Genomic DNA, 21,646 nt, shown 5'->3' with positions numbered 1-21,646 from the left:
GAGATATCAAACTTCAAGAATATTTGGGGGTTAATTCACCTAAAACCAATGCCCTGTATCCTCCACTGTTCAAAAGGCTTGCAGACAATCCACTGTCTTCCATTTCAACTAGTTGCATGGTCCACTGTGAAGGAGTGAGAAAAGAGCTGTGTGCTTGTTCTTGACCTGTAAAGATTTCATCATGGAAGATTAATACTGATGCTGCGGCTGCCTGTTACTGGTTGTTTCTCTTTGCAGGTGCCAAAATCGGTCAGAGAACAGGATTTCAGTGGCAGAGTTGTTGCTATACTGTTATCTCTTCAGAACGGAGGCACAAGGAGAGATGAATGCCACATCGCAAGGAGCAAAGGAGAGAGAGAGAAAGAAATGGTGTCAGGTGGCATGTTGGATGCGATTTTTGTTTTAGTAGAGATTGAGATGACTGTAATTGTTTAGCTGATTCCTTCGGTCTGCAAAGATACACTTGTGTTGGTGCTGATGGTTCTTGACTAATCCTGTTTCAATTACAAGTTGGTTATGTTTTTCCAATAAAAATTTCTGACACTTATATTCAGGGCTTCTCTCTCTCTCTCACACACACACACACCCCAAAACGCATACATTAAAGCCAATCCCTACAATACTATCTAATATTCCATATTGAGATGTCAAATCTTCTATATGCATTCTCTCCAACTAATCAAATATTTAAAATCCAGAAGACAAAAAAATCCGAAGACTAGAAAATAAGGAGCAACACCTCCACATGTTGTTCACATTACAAACTTGAATAATAGCGGTGGCATGACATAGTTATTGGTCCCAATAACTTTCAAAATTCTTACTTCCTCTTTATTTTGGCATATTATGATTGGTAACTTGTATCTTTTAAATGATAATATGACTACGGAGATAATCTATTACAAGGAAAATGGTTTTTCAGGGATTTTTTAAGAAGTTGTTTGTGTTAGTTTAGTAACAATTCTTGGAAAGCACACCCACGTAGCTTTCTTCAATTCCAGAATAAAGATCTGAACTATACAAACAACGACCTAGCAGAACTCCTCAAATCACAAAGATAAATGACTTTCCCATAACTAGAATGTATCAAAGACTGGTATCAAAACAGGATCAACCATAAAAGCTAACTGGTATGTGGTTTATTAGTTTCCTTAAATCCAGAGACTCCACATGTGGCACAGGCGCAATGGGATTTTAAATGGGATTTAGTTGCTCTGCCTCAAAGGAACAGCTTTTTGAAGACAGGAAATTATTCCCATTGCAACTACAAGCTTTTAATGAGAGATAATTAAGGAAGTTTGTGCATAATTACTAGTAGCAAAAAAGTTATTTTTTAATAAGTTTTAGGAATAATTTGTACAGTCTCCATATACTTTAATATATAGTTCTTTTCTGTTCTATTCAATTAAATCTTTAGCTCTATAAAAGGTAAAATTATACTAGAGTGTATTCACACATTTTAACCAAGAAAAAGTGCTTTCCCTGTTGACCTTTAAAAATAAACTCAGAATGAAAAACAATGAAGCAGCTAATAATAAAGAAATATTCTAGTTGATAGAACAGTCACTAACAGGATACCCAAGGAAAGTAATATATAAGAGAAAGAAAGAAGTATGTGTGTGTGGAAAACTTAACTGCTCTCCTTTATCTGCAATGGAAATGAAACAGCATGTTTCTGGGGAAAAAAAAAAAGAGCAAACATTCACACTACTCTAAGAAACATGCAGAGAAAGCTACAAGTGAATTAATTCTTCTGAATACAAAAGGATCAACTTGCTATTTATCTACAACTAGAGAACTGTAGGAATAAAGCGTAAGGGTACTGCCACTGAAATAGGAGAAAAAAAGAAAGAAATAGCAGTGAGAAAAGGTTCAAGTTTCACTTTGCCAGTTACTAGCTGTATTAATTTAGACAAAACAGAGAAGATCTTGGCATTCAAATTTAACATTAATGTTCACTTTAGAATGGTTAAAACTTCAAAGTGAATAAAATGTAATATTATGTAATTCTCCTGAAATGGGAATTTGAATCATGCCTGATTTAGGCAGTGTGGAAATAAAGTGAATTTTGGTGAATGAGTGAGCAATTATTTCACAAACTGATTAATAACTAAAACAATAAATATTAAATAATCCTTGCTATATTAAAAAAAGATGATGCTGCATAATAACTTTCCTAATTTCAAAAGAAAATAAGCTCTTAAGTAAGTTTACATTTACTATTTGGTGGTTACCAGAAATATGTATTTATTTTAGCCATGGACTTACTGCTCAACTCTCATTTGTTACTCTATCACACTAACAGATTCATTGGATTTGGATTTATTATGTTTCTAACCCTACAGAATAGTATAGAATATGAACTGAATTTTATGATTTATTCAATGGTAAATATACTTTCTCATATTTCAGCTTCTCTATTCAATTATTATGATTATCTTTATGAAACACAACGCACATCATAAATTATTTATCTCAAGAAAAAGTAGATAGGCCTTCTAGTCTCCTATGTCCAAATGGTATGGGTTTTGTCAATGATGGACATTTTTTCCTTTGGTGTCAACAAATTTAATCTAATAATTCCATTTAACTTCAAGAGTTTTTATTAAAGGGAGACTAAGAGTCACCTTTGCTAATGCAGGAGTATGCTGGGCTTCATATCTAAACCCTAAGCTGATGTAGGTCACATGATTAATTCCTATGCAGGTTACATGAACACCAAATACAGATCAGATCCAGCCTATGGCAGAAGCTATATAGTTACATGTCAGGGCATAGTTCATGTTGGCTTAAGATACAGGTGATAACATCTTTTCTTTTAACTCAAGCTTGCTCTCTATGTGTTAAAAGTGTCCAATCTACCTGTGTTTTAGAAAACAAAATGACCTATTTTTAATGCCCTACTTTCCAACTGTGCTTTAGAATGCCAAATAACTTATTTTTAACACATGTAACTGAATGATTATTATTTTTAAATTGTATGACTCAAAAATTAATACCCAGTGGTAAGCAGACAACTGCTATTTATTTGTGCTCTAAGGTGACACTACTTACTCAATTTTGTTCTCTGCGTGTACTACTAGCCACTTTCTTCATAATGCATTCATTCTCCTCACCCAAAATAGTCTTTTAGAAGAAAATGTGAGAATTCAAGACATGATAGTATATTTCAGCATTATTTCATCCACTCTCCCAAAATATTCCATGATGGAGATCAAAGAAAAGTAATGTTGTAAATTGGTTAAGAAGAAAAAGTTAGAAATCTAAAACTGCTCAGTAAATTTGATAAAAGCTGAAAAAAAATAAAATAGGAAAAAGATTATGGAGGGGACAATTATTAGAAAGAATGAGTAAATACAAAAAATGGAGAAGTCAAACACTGGGAAAGAAGATAATATGGAGGTTAGAAGAAAAGGTGTAGTAATCTACAACAGCTTACAACTGTTTATGTAATATCTAGACATTTAAGTATATGTACCTCACTTACAAAATAGAAGTGTTTCAGAGAAATGAAATATTTTCAATGTACCAGGAAAGCTTTAAAATCAACAAACCATCCACCAACCAAAAATAAAAACAAACCCTCCTCTGAATCCTTTTAAGTGTTTTTGTAATACAAATAGCTGATTCCTAATTTAACTGCTTTACAATTTCAGATTTTATAATAAGTTTTCATAAAATAAAACATGTAAAATCTCATCATTAGAAAGAGTAACTTGAAATTTACTATTATATGTGAAAACAATAACCCTCCAGTTAATTATATTCTTTAGTATCCCATTATCATGACAGCCTGGTTAGAAAATAATTGATAAATCTTTATATGGGACATCAAACACAGGTCTCTATGAATTTATTATCAAAATAGCTTAAGTGGGCAGACAAATACTTGTACTAATTATGAACTACAAAATCCTCTCTTCCCTTCCGTAGTCCCATTACAACTCCATCGGATACAAAACAGACTGAAGTTGCCTACTTACACCAAAGAGCAAGAGAAATGTCAATAATTACAATAGAATACAAAAACAAAACAGAGCAGAATAAATCATTTTAGAATTTACTGTTCAAGTAGTTTAGGTTGAAACTTTTCTGAGCAGGGGAACAGACAGATATGACATAGTAAAGAACACTAACACAAATTACACACATATATATATCTGTATATACATATACACACATACATATGTACACAAAATATAATTTTTTTCTTTTCCCTGTAGTTAAATGGCAGGGATCTAAAGCATGGTGATAACATTCCAAAAACAAAAACATCTATAGTGAGATGGTAGCTGCTGCAAGAATGGGCTTCTCTGACCTACCTTACCCTACCCCAGGGAGATGACTTCATAGACACTATCTTCAATTAGTTCACTAACTCAGGTTTACCTATTATTCAGCCTATTAAAGAAACGTAAGTAATGTGACAAGCAGAAAGCAGAATTAAAAAATTGGATCAAAGGCAAAGAATTTTATATCTGTCGGTAACTTCATTTTGAGGGGGAAAATCTACTCTATTATTTCTTTAAGTGGTTTGAACTAAAAAACAATGAACTGATTACAATTTCAGAGTTTACAAATAAGTACAAAGCTACACATTATAAAAATTTACTAATAACATATAACAATGTTTTTCTAAATTATATCACTTCATATTATTACTGATGATCAGGTTCTTCTAAATTTGCCAATGTACATATTTTAATTGAAACATTTAATTGAGCATTCAATACCTTCAAAGTTAAGCCAAAGAAACATGTTTGTTATTAATTTATACTTATTTCAATTTATTATGAAATGGACACAAACAATATGGAATCTTACATTTCATCTTAAATATGAAGCATTTTTTAACAAAAAGATAACATCTAACAGAGTAATTGTAAGAACCTGGAGGTCTGGCCAGGAATCATTCCTCCATTACAGGGACATAGTATCATCAGCATCTCAAATGTCTGTAAGTTGCCACAAGGTAAAGGAATGTTATTTTAATATATTCAACATAAAAATGCAACTTTAATGCCCCTCTTTTTTGGTCCAAAGTTTTTAATTTAAGTGCTTTCTCTCTTAAGTTTTGACTTCTTCAATACGAAACTTATAACACAACTTTCCACAACCTCTGGTAAACTAAAAATCCAACATATGCTTCACATACCTTTTTGAGATGTCCTAGTCTAAGTTTGAAAATTTCTTCCTGTTCATGATATTCTGCCAAAGTCAACCTGTCAAAACGGAATTGTAATTCTAGATATTAAGATTAACACTTATTATTTCTTATTAACAACCAACAAAAAATAAGATAAAACTAATCAAATGGAAATACTAAAATGTTGACAACTTTCAGCCCAAAATACATAAGCCAAAAAGCATTCCTCAGAATACATCTTATTGAAGGTATTCTTCAGAATACATCTAATACTTACAGATGGAACAATTGACTGATTCATAAATTCAACAACTATTTAATGAGTGCCACGAATCAAGTGATATTCTAGAATTTAGATCTTAAGGATACAATGAAAAGGACAGTTTCTCCTTACACTCTGGTTTGAGCTTACACTCCATAGTGGGGGTAAGAAAGCAAAAGAGAAACAATTTAGTCCAGAAACAAAATAATCCCAAATAACAGTAAGTGTTATCAAGAAAATTAGAAAGGGTGGTGTGATAATGACTGTATTACACTAACTTGCGCTGAGTTTTAGGGAGGTAATCTTGATCTAAATATCAAAAAGGACCTAGGGGAGTATGTTCTAGACATAGGCTAAAGCAAGTACAAAGACACTAAGATGGAAACAGGTTGATATATGAGGAGAGGAAAAAATGCAAGTATCAGAACATAGTCAAAGATGCTGTCAGCAAAAGACGTAAAGCAGGGGGGCAGCTTCTGTATGGACTTTTAGGCCAAGCAAAGAATTTCATTTCACCTTAAGAGTACTGGGAAATCACTACAAAGGGAATCAGTCCAATTTGGGCGCTGGTTTAAAAAAAGAAAGAAAGAAACTAAGACATTTTTCCCTTCTCTGCTTCCATGTGCTAGTGAATAACTGAGATATAGGGATGCTAAAACTATAGTCAAACCATCCAATTATTAATAAATATAAACAGACATAAGACTTGAAAGTACTTTATGGTTGTTTTATTATTAATTTCAAATATTCCTATATAAATTTGAAAAATAATTGCAGCTAACCCTTGAACAACAAGGGTTTGAACCATGCAGGTCCACTTATACTAAGATTTTTAAAAATAAATACATATTACAGTACTACATGATCTGTAGCTGGCTGAATCTGTGGATGCGGAACTGCAGACACAGAGGCCAGCTGTAAAGTTATGCGCTCAATTTTCAACTGTGGGAGGGGTGGAGCCCCAACCCTCATGTTGTTCAGGGTTCAACTGTAGTTTAATGTATGTAGAACCATAACAAGACATATACATATTATAACATTTCCTAAGAAAAAATGATTCTGTATCATTAAAGTGAAAGGAAGAGAAAAAAAAACCACTCAACAACAAAACAACTTCCATTTCATACACCAATATTGAAAAAATTGCTTTTATCTATCACATTCAAGCCCTTGTTTGTTTACTTATGTGTTCTGGGTGTATTTGGTTAAGCTCCTAACCCAGGTATGACTTATTTACGCTTGGTGCAGGTCCCTCAGCAACATTCAGTATAAACGCTATTTCCCTTTAGCTAGATGCTAATTAAATTTACTAATTCTCAAGAAAGGGTATTCAAATGAAACAATAAAAAACCTCCAAGAAATTCAGTTAGCATTCCATTAGAAATATCTTAAGAGTGAAGAAGTAAACACTTAAAATTAAATCTCTCTACCCAGTCTTAGGTTAACACAATCACTGGATTTTATTATACTGAATATAGCTGTATAGTTGCAGCGGCTGCATAAATTCAGAGAACTAAATGTTGCATTGTGAATGTGAAACATTCATGCAGATGGAATGAAAGAAGAAGGGGGTAAGGTGATTTTTTTTAAAAATGAGGTTTGGAAACTAAAATTGATAATATCTCAACTAGCCCAGTAAAGTAAAGCCATAGGAATTTTGGCAAATAGCTTCTGGATTGGCATATATGCCACCAATGGAAATCACCTGTATAAGAATATCATAACTTCCTATTCTTAAAATATGGTTTTAGGCCCACTGGTAGAACATAGGATGGGCTCAGAACTAATTTTTTAAAAATATGTAAATATTCTGTTTGTTTCTATACAGGAATAAAATACAATTCTATACTTTGGTTTTTACTGAGTTAAAGTATAGCTAAATTTAGTATTCATAAATTAAAATTCATATGACTAATTTAGTTTCCTAAAATTTTTGATACTGTATTCTACTAAGAAGTTTGGCTACCATGCAAAACTGTACAGCTACTACACACACAGATGGCTGGGAATTTCTGCAATTTGGAGGGAAGATATTTTGTTGTCTTGAGTTGGTAGTAGTTTTCAATAGCTACTTTTCTTCTGAGTTAATAATAAATCAATGTCAATTAACTCCATGATAACTTAGTTTGTTGAATACTGTTTGGTTAATCTTGTAGTATATAATGTAATGCATATTTGTTATTTACTAGTTCCAGTTGTTAATATGTTTGTACTGTGGTTCAAATATAAATAGTCCACATCCCTATAGCTAAAGCAAATGCACACAAATACTTCATTGAGTTCAAAAGCTTTGACCTCAGAGCATTATTTTATAGGTCTAATCCTAATATGAAACATACAATTCTCACTAAAGGTTAACGGTAACTTTCAGCAGCAGCAGCAGCAGAAGAACTTTGCTATTTCCTTACTGCATTTTGATTATTACTACTATAAAACTTCAAATAAACAGCAAAGAAAAAAATGTATATATATGTTAATTTCTCTCTGCTTGGTTTTAAAGCATCAATAAGCAGATTTCATAGACAGTATTAAATACTGTCTATTTAAGTACTGTCTAAATACTATTAAATTAAATATTAAATACTATTGACTTTCTTGGGCAGTGACTCTTACCATTTTGCGATCATGGATATCTAAAAATAACCTAGGGACTTCCCTGGTGGTGCAGTGGTTAAGAATCCACCTGCCAATGCAGGGGACACAGGTTCCATCTCTGGTCTGGGAAGATCCCGCATGCTGCAGAGCAACTAAGCCCGTTCGCCACAACTACTGAGCCTGTGCTCTAGAGCCCCCAAGCCACAACTACTGAGCCCGCGTGCCACAACTACTGAAGCCCACATGCCTAGAGCCCATACTCCGCAACAAAAGAAGCCACCACAATGAGAAGCCTGCGCACTGAAACAGAGAGTACCCTCCGCTCGCCGCAACTAGAGAAAGCCTGCGCGCAGCAATGAAGACCCAACCCAGCCCAATAAATAAATAAATAAAATTATAAAAAAAAAAATCAGATGTGTTTGTATACACCAGCAATTGAACAATCTAAAAAAGATATTAAGAATACAATTCAATTTATAATAGAATCCAAAAGAATAAAATACGTAGGAATAAATTTAACTCAGGAAGTGACCTGCACACTAAAAACTACAAAATATTGCTAAAGAAATGAAAGCATACTAATTAAATGAAAGGACTTCTGTGTTCATGAATTAGAAGACCTACTATTGTTAAGAGGGCAATCCTCCCCAAAGTGATCCACAGACCCAATGTAATCCTGATCAAAATACACATCACCCATTTTACTAAAATGGGAAAGCTGATTCTTAAATTCATATGGAAATGCAAGGGTCCTCAAACAGACAAAACAATATTGAAAAAGAAAAAGTTAGAGGACTTACACTTCCTATTTCAAAAATTAAAACAAAGTTATATTCATCAGGGCTTCCCTGGTGGCACAATGGTTGAGAGTCCGCCTGCCGATGCAGGGGACAGGGGTTCGTGCCCCGGTCTGGGAAGATCACACATGCCGCGGAACGGCTAGGCCCATGAGCCATGGCCGCTGAGCCTGCGCGTCCGGAGCAGCCCGCATGCCGGAAAAAAAAAAAAAAAGTTATATTCATCAAAAGAGTGTGGTACTGCCATAAGGATAGACACATACTGTATGATTCTTTTTAATGAAGTATCCAGAAGAGGCAAACAGACACAGAGGAAACAAACATAGAGAAAGCAGATTATTTGTTACCAGGAGGATGTAGGGAGGGAGGCATGGGGAGTGATTAATTAATGCACATTAGGTGTTCTGGGTGAATAAAGTGTTTTGAAACTAAAGGGAGGTTGTGGTTGCATAACACTGTGAACGCACCAAATGCCACTGAACTGTATGTGCTTTTTTTTTTTAAATAAATAAATTTATTTATTTATTTATTTTTGGCTGTGTTGGGTCTTCGTTGCTGTGTGCGGGCTTTCTCTAGTTTCGGCAAGCAGGGTTACTCTTCATTGCGATGCGCGGGCTTCTCAATACGGCGGCTTCTCTTGTTGCAGAGCACAGGCTCTAGGGCACGTGGACTTCAGTAGTTGTGGCACGCGGGCTCAGTAGTTGTGGCATGCAGGCTCTAGAGTGCAGGCTCAATATTTGTGGTGCACGGGCTTAGCTGCTCTGCGGTATGCGGGATCTTCCCGGACTAGGGCTTGAACCCGGGTCCCCTGTATTGGCAGGCGGATTCTTAACCACTGCGCCACCAGGGAAGTCCCTGTATATGCTTTTAAGTGGCTACTTGTATGTTATGCAAATTTCACCTCAAAATTTTTTTTTTTTTTAAGTATCACTGGGGAAAAGAAACTGGGGTGTGTGGGAAGGATGAAACTAGTCTGCTTCTGAAGAGCCCAATGTTCACAATAGAATAAAAACTGAATTGAGAACTAACGACTTACACCAAGTGCCAGTGTGGTGTGTAGAGTAATGGCCCCATAAAGATGTCCACATCCTAATCCTTGGACATGTGAGTACGCTAAGTTACACAACAAAGGAGGATTAAAGTAGCAGATGGAATTAAAGTTGCTAATTAGCTGACTTTAAAATAGGGATTTAGGGACTTCCCTGGTGGTCCAGTGGTTAAGACTTCACCTTCCAATACAGGGGGTGCAGGTTCAATCCCTGGTCGGGGAGCTAAGATCCCACATGCCTCGTGGCCAAAAAGCCAAAACGTAAAACAGAAGCAACATTGTAACAAATTCAAATAAAGACTTTAAAAATGGTCCACATCAAAAAAATCTTTAAATAAATAAATGAAATAGGGATTTATTCTGGATTACCCTTTGGGGATGTAATTACAAGAGGCCTTAAGTGCAGAGACAAGGGCAGACATCTCAGAATCACAGTGACATAACATGAGAAAGACTTGACTTGCTACTGCTGGCTTGCAGATGGAAGGGGATCACGAACCAAGCAATATGGGCAGGGCCTCTAGAAGCTGGAAGCAGCAAGAAGATGCATTCTCTTCTAGAGTAACACAGCCCTGACAACACCCTGACTTTAGCCCAGGGAGACCCATTTTGGATTTGTGATCTCCAAAACTGTAAGATAATAAATTAGTGTTGTTTGAACTCACTGAATTTGTGGTAATTTGTTACAGCAGCAGTAGGAAACTACTACAGATCTCGGTACCTGGAAGTGGGATGTTCCGATAATAAACACCTAAAAATATGGAAGTGGCTTTGGAATTGGGCAGTGGGCAAGAGGCTAGGAGAATTTTGAGGGGCATGATTTAAAAATAACCTTAGACTGCCTTGAACGGACTACTAGCAGAAATACGAATGTTAACAACTCTGCCAAGTGAGGATGCAAGGAATTCCACGAGGAGCATAGTACGGAAAACACAAACAGCCTTAGAGAACACCTAAATTGTCATGAATGGACCGTCAGTAGATAGTAGAGGTGCCACTGGAAGGAAATGAGAAACATGTTCCGAAAACTGGAGGAATCCTTGTTATTATGAAAGAAAGCTTAGCAAAACTGTATCCTATAGTTATGCAGAAAGGCAAACATGTAAGAAATGAACTTAGGAAATTTCCAAATAGAGTGTTGAAGGTGTGGACTGGTTTCTTCTCACTGTTTATATTAAAATGTAAGATGAAAGAGGTAAATCAAAGGGAAGAAATGTTCAACCAAAAAACCCCCCAGGATTTAATGTTTTAAGAAATTCTCATCTTATTCAGAGTACAAAATACACCAAAATTGAGATTCATGGTCAAAGCTGCTCTTAAAAAGAAGGATGTCTGGACAACTCCAGAGAAGTCAGAGTATTCATCACATAAACAGTCTTTAAAAAGATGAAGTGGGTGACTCATAGATCCTCTTAGCCTTCTCTGCAGAAGCCAAAAATAGCGATGAAATTTTCTAGAAAAGAATCATAGAGGATCCTCTTGTCTAATGGAGTGAATCCTTGTGTCATACATGAAAGATCCACAAGATTCTTGGGAACTTTATACCAGCAGAAACACTACCAGCTTGGATTTTAAGGGACAGAGAGTACAAAATGAAAGGCTGCCAAACACTCAAAACTCTACAAACAAGAAACTGGTTGAAAAAGCTACTCAGCAACAAATACATGTTAACCTTCATGAAAAAGAAATCTTCATGAAAAACACTCAGAGGACAGAAACTTGCAGAGCCACATGCTACAGAAAAATTATTACCAGAACTTGAAACCAGAGTTTGCCGGGATGGATTTCAAAACTGCTTGGGATCAGTGACACCTTTAATATTTTTCTGTTTGAACGGAAAATGTCTCTAACTCTTAACCTATGCCTGTCTCCATCACTGTATTTTGGGAAGAGTTAACTTGTTTCTTGAGGTTCACAGATTAAAAGGAATTGTTCTCAGCGTGGATTATACACAGTCTCACTCATAACTGATTTAGATAATGAGATTTATAATGTTTAAATTAATGAGATTTAGATAAGATTTTTAGATGTGGAATGAAGGCTGTAATGAGGTTGAGACTTTGCAGATAGGACAAATGGATTTTGCATGTGGGAAAGATGTGCATCTTGGGTCAGAGGGCAGATTGTATAGGTAGAATAATGACTTTCCAAAAATGCCACATCCTAATCCTCGGGACTTGTGAATATGTTTAAAGGCCAAGGATGAAATGGGATTAATATTGCTAATTAGCTGACCTTAAAATAAGGTGACTATCGTGGATAATACAGCTATGAGTACACAGTGTAAAGAAAAAAAATTTTTATCTGAAGGAAGCTGGGAGAAGGCACAGAAGAGGTAACATCTGAGCCTGGTTAAACAGGAGCAGCAGAAAGAAGCCAGGAGGAAGAAAGAGGGCACACAGGGGCATGGTGACCCAGAAGCACAGCATGTAGACGTGCAAGCAAAAAGAAAAGCCAATGTATACTGTAGATTAAAGAACTTATCTTCTAGTGTTTGCTGAGAGCTTAAAGACAGATCAATGCTGAATTTTATATATTTTGGCATCTATTAAGATGATCATATAATCTTTTTATGTAGAAAATTACACTGATTTTTCTTATATTAAACCAACCTAGCATACCTGAAACAAATCAAACTTGGTCTTGATAAATTATCATTTTTATATATTATCTGTTGGGTTGCTAATATTTTATTTAATATTTTTGCGTTTACTTTTTTAAAAAATTTATTTATTTTAAAATTTATTTATTTTTGGCTGCATTGGGTCTTTGCTGCTGCACGCAGGCTTTCTCCAGGTGCAACGAGCAGGGGCTACTCTCCGTTGTGGTGCACGGGCTCCTCACTGCAGTGGCTTCTCTTGTCGCGGGGCACAGGCTCTAGGCACATGGGCTTCAGCAGTTGTGGCTCACGGGCTCAGCAGTTGTGGCTCGTGGCCTCTAGAGCACAGGCTCAGTAGTTGTGGTGCACGAGCTTAGTTGCTCCACAGCATGTGGGATCTTCCCGGACCAGGGATCGAATCCGTGTCCCCTGCACTGGCAGGTGGATTCTTAACCACTGCGCCACCAGGGAAGTCCTGCATTTACTTTTATAAGCGATATTAGACTACAACTTTCCTTCCTTGTACAGTCTTTCTTGAATTTTGAGAAGACTGTGCTGGCCTACATAAAATAAGTTGGAAGTGTTTCTGCCTTAGCTGCTCTTCAAAAGTTTTTAAAAGATTAGCACTATTTCTTCCTTAAATGGTTGGTAGAATTCATAGATGAAGTCCTCTGTACCTGGAGTTTTCTATGATCAAAGATTTTAATTACAGGTTAGATTTCTTTAACAGTTACAGAACTATTTGTTTCTTCAAGTGTCAATTTTGTTAAGTTGTATCTTTCTAGAAATTTATCCATTTCACAAAAATTTTAAATTTAAGTCATTTACAATATTTTGTTTTCCTTTAAAATACCTGTAGGCTCTGTAGCAACATTCCTTTTTTCATTCCTGATAATGGTTGTCTTTTCTCTCTTTCTTGTTTCCAATTTTATTAGTCCCCCTCACCCACAAAAAAACCCCACACACCTTTTTTGGATTGGTTGATTCTCTATATTGTATGTTTGTTTCCTGTATCAAAATTTCTGCTCTTTTCTTTCTTCTCCTCCTTCTTTAATTCTGCTCATCTTCTGACTTACTGAAATAGATGTTCAGTTTATAAAGTCTTAGTCTTTCTTCTTTTCCTATATACGTACATAAGGCTATAAATTTCCCTCTAGATATTGTTTCAGATTTATCTCACAAATTTTTGCTGTGTAGCACTTTCACTATCATTCATCTAAAAATATCTTCTCATTTCCACTGAGACTTTTGCACTATCTTTTTTGTTTCTGATTTCTAGTTTAATTCCACCGTGGTCAGAGAACATATTCCATACGATTCCAATCCTTTAAGTTTCACCCATGAGTTCTACCGAACATTTAAGGAAGAAACAATGTCAGTCTTACATAAACTCTTTCAATCCTTTGAAATTTGCTGAGGCCTGCTTTATGACCCAACATGGTCAATTTTTATAAAAGTCCACATTTAAAAAGAAGATACATTTTGCAAATGTTAGGAGGTTACATATTCATTAGGTCAAGTCTGTCAATCCCACTGAATTTTTCTATACCCACACTATATGTTCTGTTTTATATTGTTTTATTTTTATCTACTTGTTCTATTACTAAGACATGTGTGTGTTGAAATCTCCCATTATAATCTGTGGATCTGTCCATATCTCCTAAAAGTACTGTCAATTTTTTATCTGTCTTGAGGGTATGTTACTATGCACACAAATTTAGAATTATTGTATGTTCCTAGTGATTTTAAACTTTTATAGTTATGAAACAATCACCTTATTTCCTGTAATTTTTTTTGCTTTAAATTTTACTTACTGTGTCTGATATAATACAGCTTTCTTTCAGTTGATATTTGCCTAGAATGCTTTCTTTCTTAACTTTTATTTCTAATATATTTTTCCCCCTTTGGCTGCTTTTGAGAATTTCTCTTTGCCTTGATTTTCTGAAATTTCATTATCATGTGTCTGGGTGAGTATTTCTTTATATTCATCCTACTTGGAATTCTCTGGCCTTCATGAATCTATAGACTGATCTTGCTCATCTGTTTTAAAATATGCTCAGTTATCTAATCTCTAAACACTGCTTTTGCTCCATTCAAGATTGTCTTTCTACAGAGTCAGCTGACTTGTCAATAGTAATAATTTAAGTCAGTAAAATAATATCTTCAAATAACTACCAACCTAAAATTCTAAAACCAGTAAAGGTACTTCCCTGGTGGTCCAGTTGGTAAGATGCTGCACTCCCAATGTAGGGGCCCCGGGTTCAATCCCTGGTCAGGGAACTAGATCCTGCATGCATGCCGCAACTACAGAGTTTGCATGCCACAGCTGAGAGTCTGCATGCCACGATTAAGAGTCTGCATGTCGCAACTAAGAGTCCCCATGCTGCAACTAAAGATCCCGCATGCCCCAACTAAGACCCGGTGCAGCCAAAATAAATGAATTTCTAAAAATAAATAAATAAATAAAACCAGTAAAAATATTTCAAGAATGAAGGCAAAATAGTTATTTTCAGACCAACAAAAACTGAAAGACATCATTACCAACAGACCCACACTAAAAGGAAATTTCTAAAGGGTATTCTTAGGCAAAAAGATCTTACTTGAGGTAAAATCAGAGATGTAGGATAAATGAAGAACAAAACAGTGATAAATACATAGGTAAAGTTTAGATGAACACTGACTATACAAGACAATGTCTTTAGGTAGGGGTGTGTGTGTATATATATGTATGTATATAAACACAACATACTTCTAATACAGAAAAAGAATCAAATAAACAAAAACTAAGCAATCCAAGAAAAGGTAAGAAAAAAGGAAAAAAGGACAGAGACTAGGCAGGATAAATAGAAAGCATGAGAAGAAAGATGAGATTTAAGCCCTATATAAATAAGTAAATACGTGAAATTAAAATGGATTAAATTCACCAATGAAAGATTTTTTTCAAACAGGATTTTTTTTTTTTTGCGGTACACTGGCCTCTCACTGTTGTGGCCTCTCCCGTTGCAGAGCACAGGCTCCGGACGCACAGGCTCAGCGGCCATGGCTCACGGGCCCAGCCGCTCCACGGCACGTGGGATCTTCCCGGACCGGGGCACGAACCCGTGTCCCCTGCATCAGCAGGCGGACTCTCAACCACTGCGCCACCAGGGAAGCCCCAGACTGGATTTTTAAAACATCAATTACACATTTGTAAAAACCCAGAGAATATACAACACCAAAAGTGAATCCCAATGTACACTACAGTTTGGGTGTCAATGTTGTGTCAATGTAGGGTCATCAATGGTAACACATGTACCACTCTGGTGCAGGATATGTTGATCGCAGGAGAGGTTGTGCACGTGTGGGGACAGCAGGTATATGGAAACCATACTTTCTGCTCAATTTCGTTGTAAACTAAAACTGCTCTAAAAATACATCTTATTACTTAAAAAAAGTCAGTTATGTTAATTACCAGAAACAAGCAATCAATCAAATAACAACTTCATGCTATATAAAATATAATCTTGAGTTAAAATTTAAGCTTTAAATGAGAAAAGAGTGACCTCTAAAACTTCACTCATATAAAATATAAGGTAAAATATTGTTTACTTTGCAATCATCCTCCGTGAAACACAAAATATACAGATAAAATCAAAACAATTTAAAACATTTAACATGAAGTCAAAATCTTGATTAACATGTATTAATAATATACAATTCAAGCAAGGATCATTTAGACATTATCCACAGCTAATACTAGCTGTGCAAACTATTTACTCTGAATAGTAAGTCTTTGTGACTAAAATGAGAAATTACTACCTAAAAATCTTGACTGAATCTTGCTAGTAGTTAAAAATTAGTTAAGAGCCAGGAACCATGCAAGTACTTTATAAGCATCACCTCATATCATCCTTTCAACATTATGATGTAGGTACTTTCACAAGGAAATGGAGGCTCTAAGAAGTAAAACAGCTTACCAAAAAAACAACCTGGAAGAGTCAGGGCTGGATTCCGTATCTGTCTGACTACAGAGCTTAAAATGCTAACCACTACACAGTAGTGACTTTATTTTCTATATTAATTTCTTGATAGAAAAATAATGAAAAATTCATGATCTCTATTCTAATAACTATGCTAGATGTTCTGCACAAACAGGGATTCAAAAGAATTTTTCAGAAGACAGTTGCAAAGTATGGCTGCTAAAATCAAATTAATATATATGAATCAAAGTGCTTCTGTGGCTTTTTTCCCTATTTAAATCTATATTTGTATAAGGATGCAATCTAACTGCCATGTAGTATTACTTCATTTGCCACTCCAGGAACAGACAGCAGTGTAACTTCGAAGTCAACATATGCAATAAAATGGGATGGCAATGAGACAAGTCTACGACTAATAAACTATAGTTAGGGCTGTTAGCACCCTAGAAGACAAGTCGGAAGCAAAATACCTGTGGCAAACTAGACAAAATGGCCTTCGGATAAGGAGAAAATGAAATTCAATCAAATGCTTATGTACTGTAATTTAGTATTTACTGACCACTTTCCATATGCCAGGAACTGGATTAGATATTGGGAGTATAGAGATAAAATAGTGAGATAAATGTTACAATATTGACAGGCATGTACAAAAGGCACCTAACTTGAGGGGAAATGGGAAAGAAACTGGGAAGGAAAAAGGTCACAGAGGATTTCCTATGGGAATTGGCACTGGAGGCAAGACTTTAATGATAAATGGAAAGTGAGACAGGTAAAGAAAGGCAAGGAACAAGATGTACAAAAGCACAGAAACAAGAAAGCATAGTCCATTTAGACAGAGACCTGAGTTTAATATAGGATGCATAGGGCAGACATTGGAGAATGAGAGAAAAAAGAAGGCCTATAAAGGGTTTTCATGAGAGTGAATTTTATCTTGAAGGCCAGTGAAGGAGGTTAAACATGAAAATGACATGATGAGATATGTAACAAACAGTAATTTAAGTTTAAAAAAAAAAAAGAGAGATGCGGGCCTATAGTAAGATAGTGGTAATGAAGACTGACAGATACAAAAATGTTATGGAAATAGACACAGAGAACAAGGGAAAGGCAAACATCTAAGATGTTTCTAGTGTCATTAACTGAGTGAATGATGATGCTGTGACTGAATACACAGAGGGCACTATGGCAATACCTCAAAGTGCTAATTAACTCCTATCCTTCAAGGATCAAGGAAAAGCTCTCAAGAGGAGGAAATATCTAGTATGGGATTTTAAAGATGAGCAGAAATTAAGACAATGGGTTCGAGTTTAAAACTTGGTGGTGTACATATATACACTAATATGTCTAAAATAGATAGCTAATAAAAACCTGTTGTAAAAAAACCCAAAACAAACAAACTAAGTGGTGAGTGGGAGGCACACTGGTCAATGCCAAAAGATGAGGCTAGAGAGGTCAGAAGCTGCCAAGTCAGAAGTGCTTTTTGGATGATATCACTCAAGCAATGGAGAGCTATGTTAGGTTTACAAGGAAGAAAAAGAAAGGACCATATTTTTATTTTGGAAAAAGAGATTCTGACTACAAGTTGAAAATGGATTCAAGGCCTAGACCAAAGCTGAAAGGTGATGGGGTGGGTAGGGGTGGGGAGAGAGAACCCAAGTAAGAGGCGGCAGGGGACGCATTTGAGCTCTAGAAGATTGGGTGTCTACAGGGGTGGAGTTAAGCTAACACACACTTTCTCCTGTATAATTGCTCATCTACCCATCTACGCTTTTTAAAGCAACAAATTTACTAATTTATGAAAAGTAAATCGTTTGTTGTCATTTTTTAATATCAAGAGCCAAAGGGTTTAATTCCAACTTACAACAACCCCTCCAAAAATTAGGAAAGGCTTAAGGAAGTACGTTTTAGACGTCAAAATATAAGATTATCATCACCTGTTTATTAATGGAAAATAAAATGAAAATGGATTAAGAAAAATAAATGGAATCTTGATCAAAAAGCTATGAGTGACAACCAGAATTCTGGCATGTGGAACTGCGAGGATGGTGGTACCATGTACTAATTGAAAAAACACGGGAGGTGGCAAGGGGTGTGCGTGTGCGTGTGCGTGCGTGTGTGTGTGTGTGTGGTGTCTGTGTGGAGAGAGAGAGAAAAAGGGGGTGTCGGGGGGACTGAAATGGGAACGATAAAGATAAACACAGTTTTTATTTTGTGTGTTTAGTAAATACAGTTTTGAACAGGCAGCATTAAAGGCTCTCGTGAGGCATTTAAGTACCAATATCAACTAAGCAAGGATATGACATTCAAGATTGAGATACAGACATTTGATGATACTCAAGAGAGAAAAGTGGGCTGGAGACAGAAGCTTGGATGTCAGCAGGATATACATGCTAACTGAAACCCTAGGAGTAGCTAATACTCAAGGAGAATACATAGAGTAAGAAGTAAGATGGCCTAGGACAGATTCTTAAAATCCTACATTTTACAAATTGGTAAGGTAAATGATGTCCGAAGAAGAGACTGAGAAGATGTAGCCAGATGAGTAAAAATGAAAGTTAGGAGAACAGGTTATTTCAAAAACTAAGGCAAGAAAGAGCCTTTTGGGAAAAAGTCAACAATATCCAATGCTGCCAAGTTAAAGACTCAAATGTCTATGGTATTTAGCATGAAGGAAATAATCTTTAAAAGAACAATTTCAGTTAAGAAAGGAGCAATTTGGAAAGTGAGGCAGAAGAGACTGCAAGCACAGGCAAGTCTTTCAAGAAAACCTAGTTATAAAGATGACAGAATATGGAGAGTGGAGGGATTTAAACTGAGGGAGAATTTTTTTGTTTTGTTTTGTTTTCTGAAAGGAAGGAACCAGTAGAGAGCAAAAGGTTGAAGATGTAAAATAAAGGAGGTATCAATAGAAGAGGTCCCTGATGTAGCAGGGGATGGGCTTCAAAGCATAGATGAAACATTATTTCTCAACAAAGGAGAAACATATTAAATATAAAACGGAGGGTGTGTGTATGTGTTTTCTACTCACATAAACTTATATGAGGGCTTATAGAACAGAAAAATTATATAAATTAGGTTGAATCTATACACTGAAATTCTAACAATGCTGTTTTCTGTGGGACGGGATCAAGGTCTGTACTGTTCCATTATGTTCTTTCATATTTTCTGAATTTCCTATGATAAACACATAATTTTTTTAAATGTCTTTGACTTTTGAATTATAAAAAGTAATTCATCATTAGAGCAGAAAACCTAGAAAACAAAGAGAAGCAGAAAGGGGAAAAACAATACCTATAACCTCTGAATGAGCTGCTTTCATAGGTTGAGATTACTTAACATTCTCAGAAAAAGGAACACTAATAGGAATGTTGAATTGGAATAATCAATACTGATAACTGACTCTATCATTCAGACATGGAAGAAAAAGTGGATTCCAGCCTCTTCTTAGCTACCTAAGTCTTCATTTTAAAAGAGGATTAGTAAATCTCCACTTAGGTAGAATTCAGATTGGGGGCTTATTATTATTTTAGAAGTAAATTTTTTCAATACTGCCTTCCTTCCTGGCCATAATGATTTTTACTACTTACTTAAAAATAACATCCATTACTAACATTCATGCTCACTGGCAACAATTTAAAAAAAGGAAAATTAAAAATGCAGGCTTACAGTTGTGGTAAATTTGGTCTAACAAAGGGATCATTTTCTGCTCCATTGACTGCTTTGTTTTTCCTTTGTTTTGGTTCAGAATTGGTAGAGGGTGCCTGAGAATTATTAGCTGTGGGAGGTTTGCGTTTGGCTAGAAGTTTCCTTTGCCTTTCAATATCTTCCCTTTGCTGATTCACCCATTCTTGTTGCCTGCATAAAAATAAACGTAAAAGAAAATTAACCTTCCATTACTTTTCACAGTTAAAACATGAAAATACATTAGTTAAACATGAAAAATCATATAATATAAATTTGTAACCTTATGGTCCCACCCTTGTGAACCAACACTTTCGCACTGTCCACGTCTCATCTGAAACATTCATTTCTGAATAAGGTCTTCCCTAAACCCCCCGAACTAGAAAAAGATGTGTTGCCACATATAATTTCATAGTACCTTGTAGCTCCCCACCTCCTCCTTTCTAACAAATATTCCTACAGACACTTGATCAGAATTTGTCTGGTTAGACTAAATCACTCCATGAGAATAGAGACCACAACTACTTTATACCCTAGTGCCCAGCACAGTGACTGGCACATACTAGGCATTCAATAAATATTTGTTGAATAAAATAAATGAGCTATTAAAAAATAAAAAGGAACAGAGTTAAAGAGGTTTTATACATGCATCTCATTACTTACTGTTTAAAGAAAAACTTACAAAAGACAAATGTGAATTTAATAGTGTTATTTTCTAAATGTATCTCTGTCAAATTTTGGGAATGGGTAGGTGATATTTTGAAATGAAACAAAAATTGACCTCAGAAATTTAGGAAGAAAGAAAGAATTTTGACACTTTAAAGAGAAAACAGCAAGAAAAATTTACATGGCTTTGAAAAATGGGCAATTAATATAAGTAAAAATATTACTGCTTCCAACTGAAGCTTTTAAAAACCATCCCATCATACAACACCTTAAGCTTGTTCTAATATAATTATGTTCTCTCTTAGGTCACCTCACCACACTAGGAAAAAATTTAAGACTCTACATGGTGGTGATACTCAGATTTAGAACAAGTCAAATATTTCAATTCCTTGCTCCCCCGCCCCTATTCAAACCAGAACTAGAGAACTTCTACACTGCTGATGAAGAATTGGTTTTACATTCATTTCCTTGTCCTATGGTTTCCTTGTCCTATGGTTCTAGCCAGGTAGTAGCAGAACATGGTAGGAGGGAAAGAATCAAGAATCACCTAGGTAAAAGAGTAAAACGGTGGAGAAAAATCTCAAGAATAGCAAAGTTAGAATAAGACTTTAATCCAGTTTTCTCCTTGAAGTGGTTATAAATAATTTCAATTTATTTAAAAATTAATTTTAAAGCTAGTTTCAGGTACAGTCAAGATGTTATTAATGAAAATAAACAGCAATAACCTACTGAAATAATGAAAGGAAAGAATTACTGGAATGGATATATATCTAATCCCTGATTATTCAGTAATGACCTAATTTTAGAGATTATTAATATAATACTACTGGGCTTCCCTGGTGGCGCAGTGGTTGAGAGTCCGCCTGCCAATGCAGGGGACACGGGTTTGTGCCCCG

At 35.5% G+C, this 21,646-nt stretch overlaps 1 protein-coding gene across 3 annotated transcripts in view; it reads right to left on the bottom strand.

The window, feature by feature from the left end:
* The window catches only part of TLK1 (tousled like kinase 1), a 193,640-nt gene that overhangs the window by 27,134 nt on the left and 144,860 nt on the right, over positions 1 to 21,646 (bottom strand). For all 3 annotated transcript variants that reach the window (XM_029226101.1, XM_029226100.1, XM_029226102.1), the window contains 2 exons: positions 20,070 to 20,258; positions 5,156 to 5,222 (listed from right to left, as the gene is read on the bottom strand). In XM_029226101.1, coding sequence (XP_029081934.1) covers positions 5,156 to 5,222; positions 20,070 to 20,258 — 256 coding nt within the window. The remainder of the gene's footprint in view (positions 1 to 5,155; positions 5,223 to 20,069; positions 20,259 to 21,646) is intronic.

Source organism: Monodon monoceros, unplaced genomic scaffold, assembly GCF_005190385.1.
Source record: "Monodon monoceros isolate NGI ecotype Baffin Bay Population unplaced genomic scaffold, NGI_Narwhal_1 Super_Scaffold_16, whole genome shotgun sequence".
Classification (NCBI taxonomy): domain Eukaryota; kingdom Metazoa; phylum Chordata; class Mammalia; order Artiodactyla; family Monodontidae; genus Monodon; species Monodon monoceros.
The sequence above is the reverse complement of the archived record's forward strand: the minus strand, read 5'-3'. Positions and strand labels throughout refer to the sequence as shown.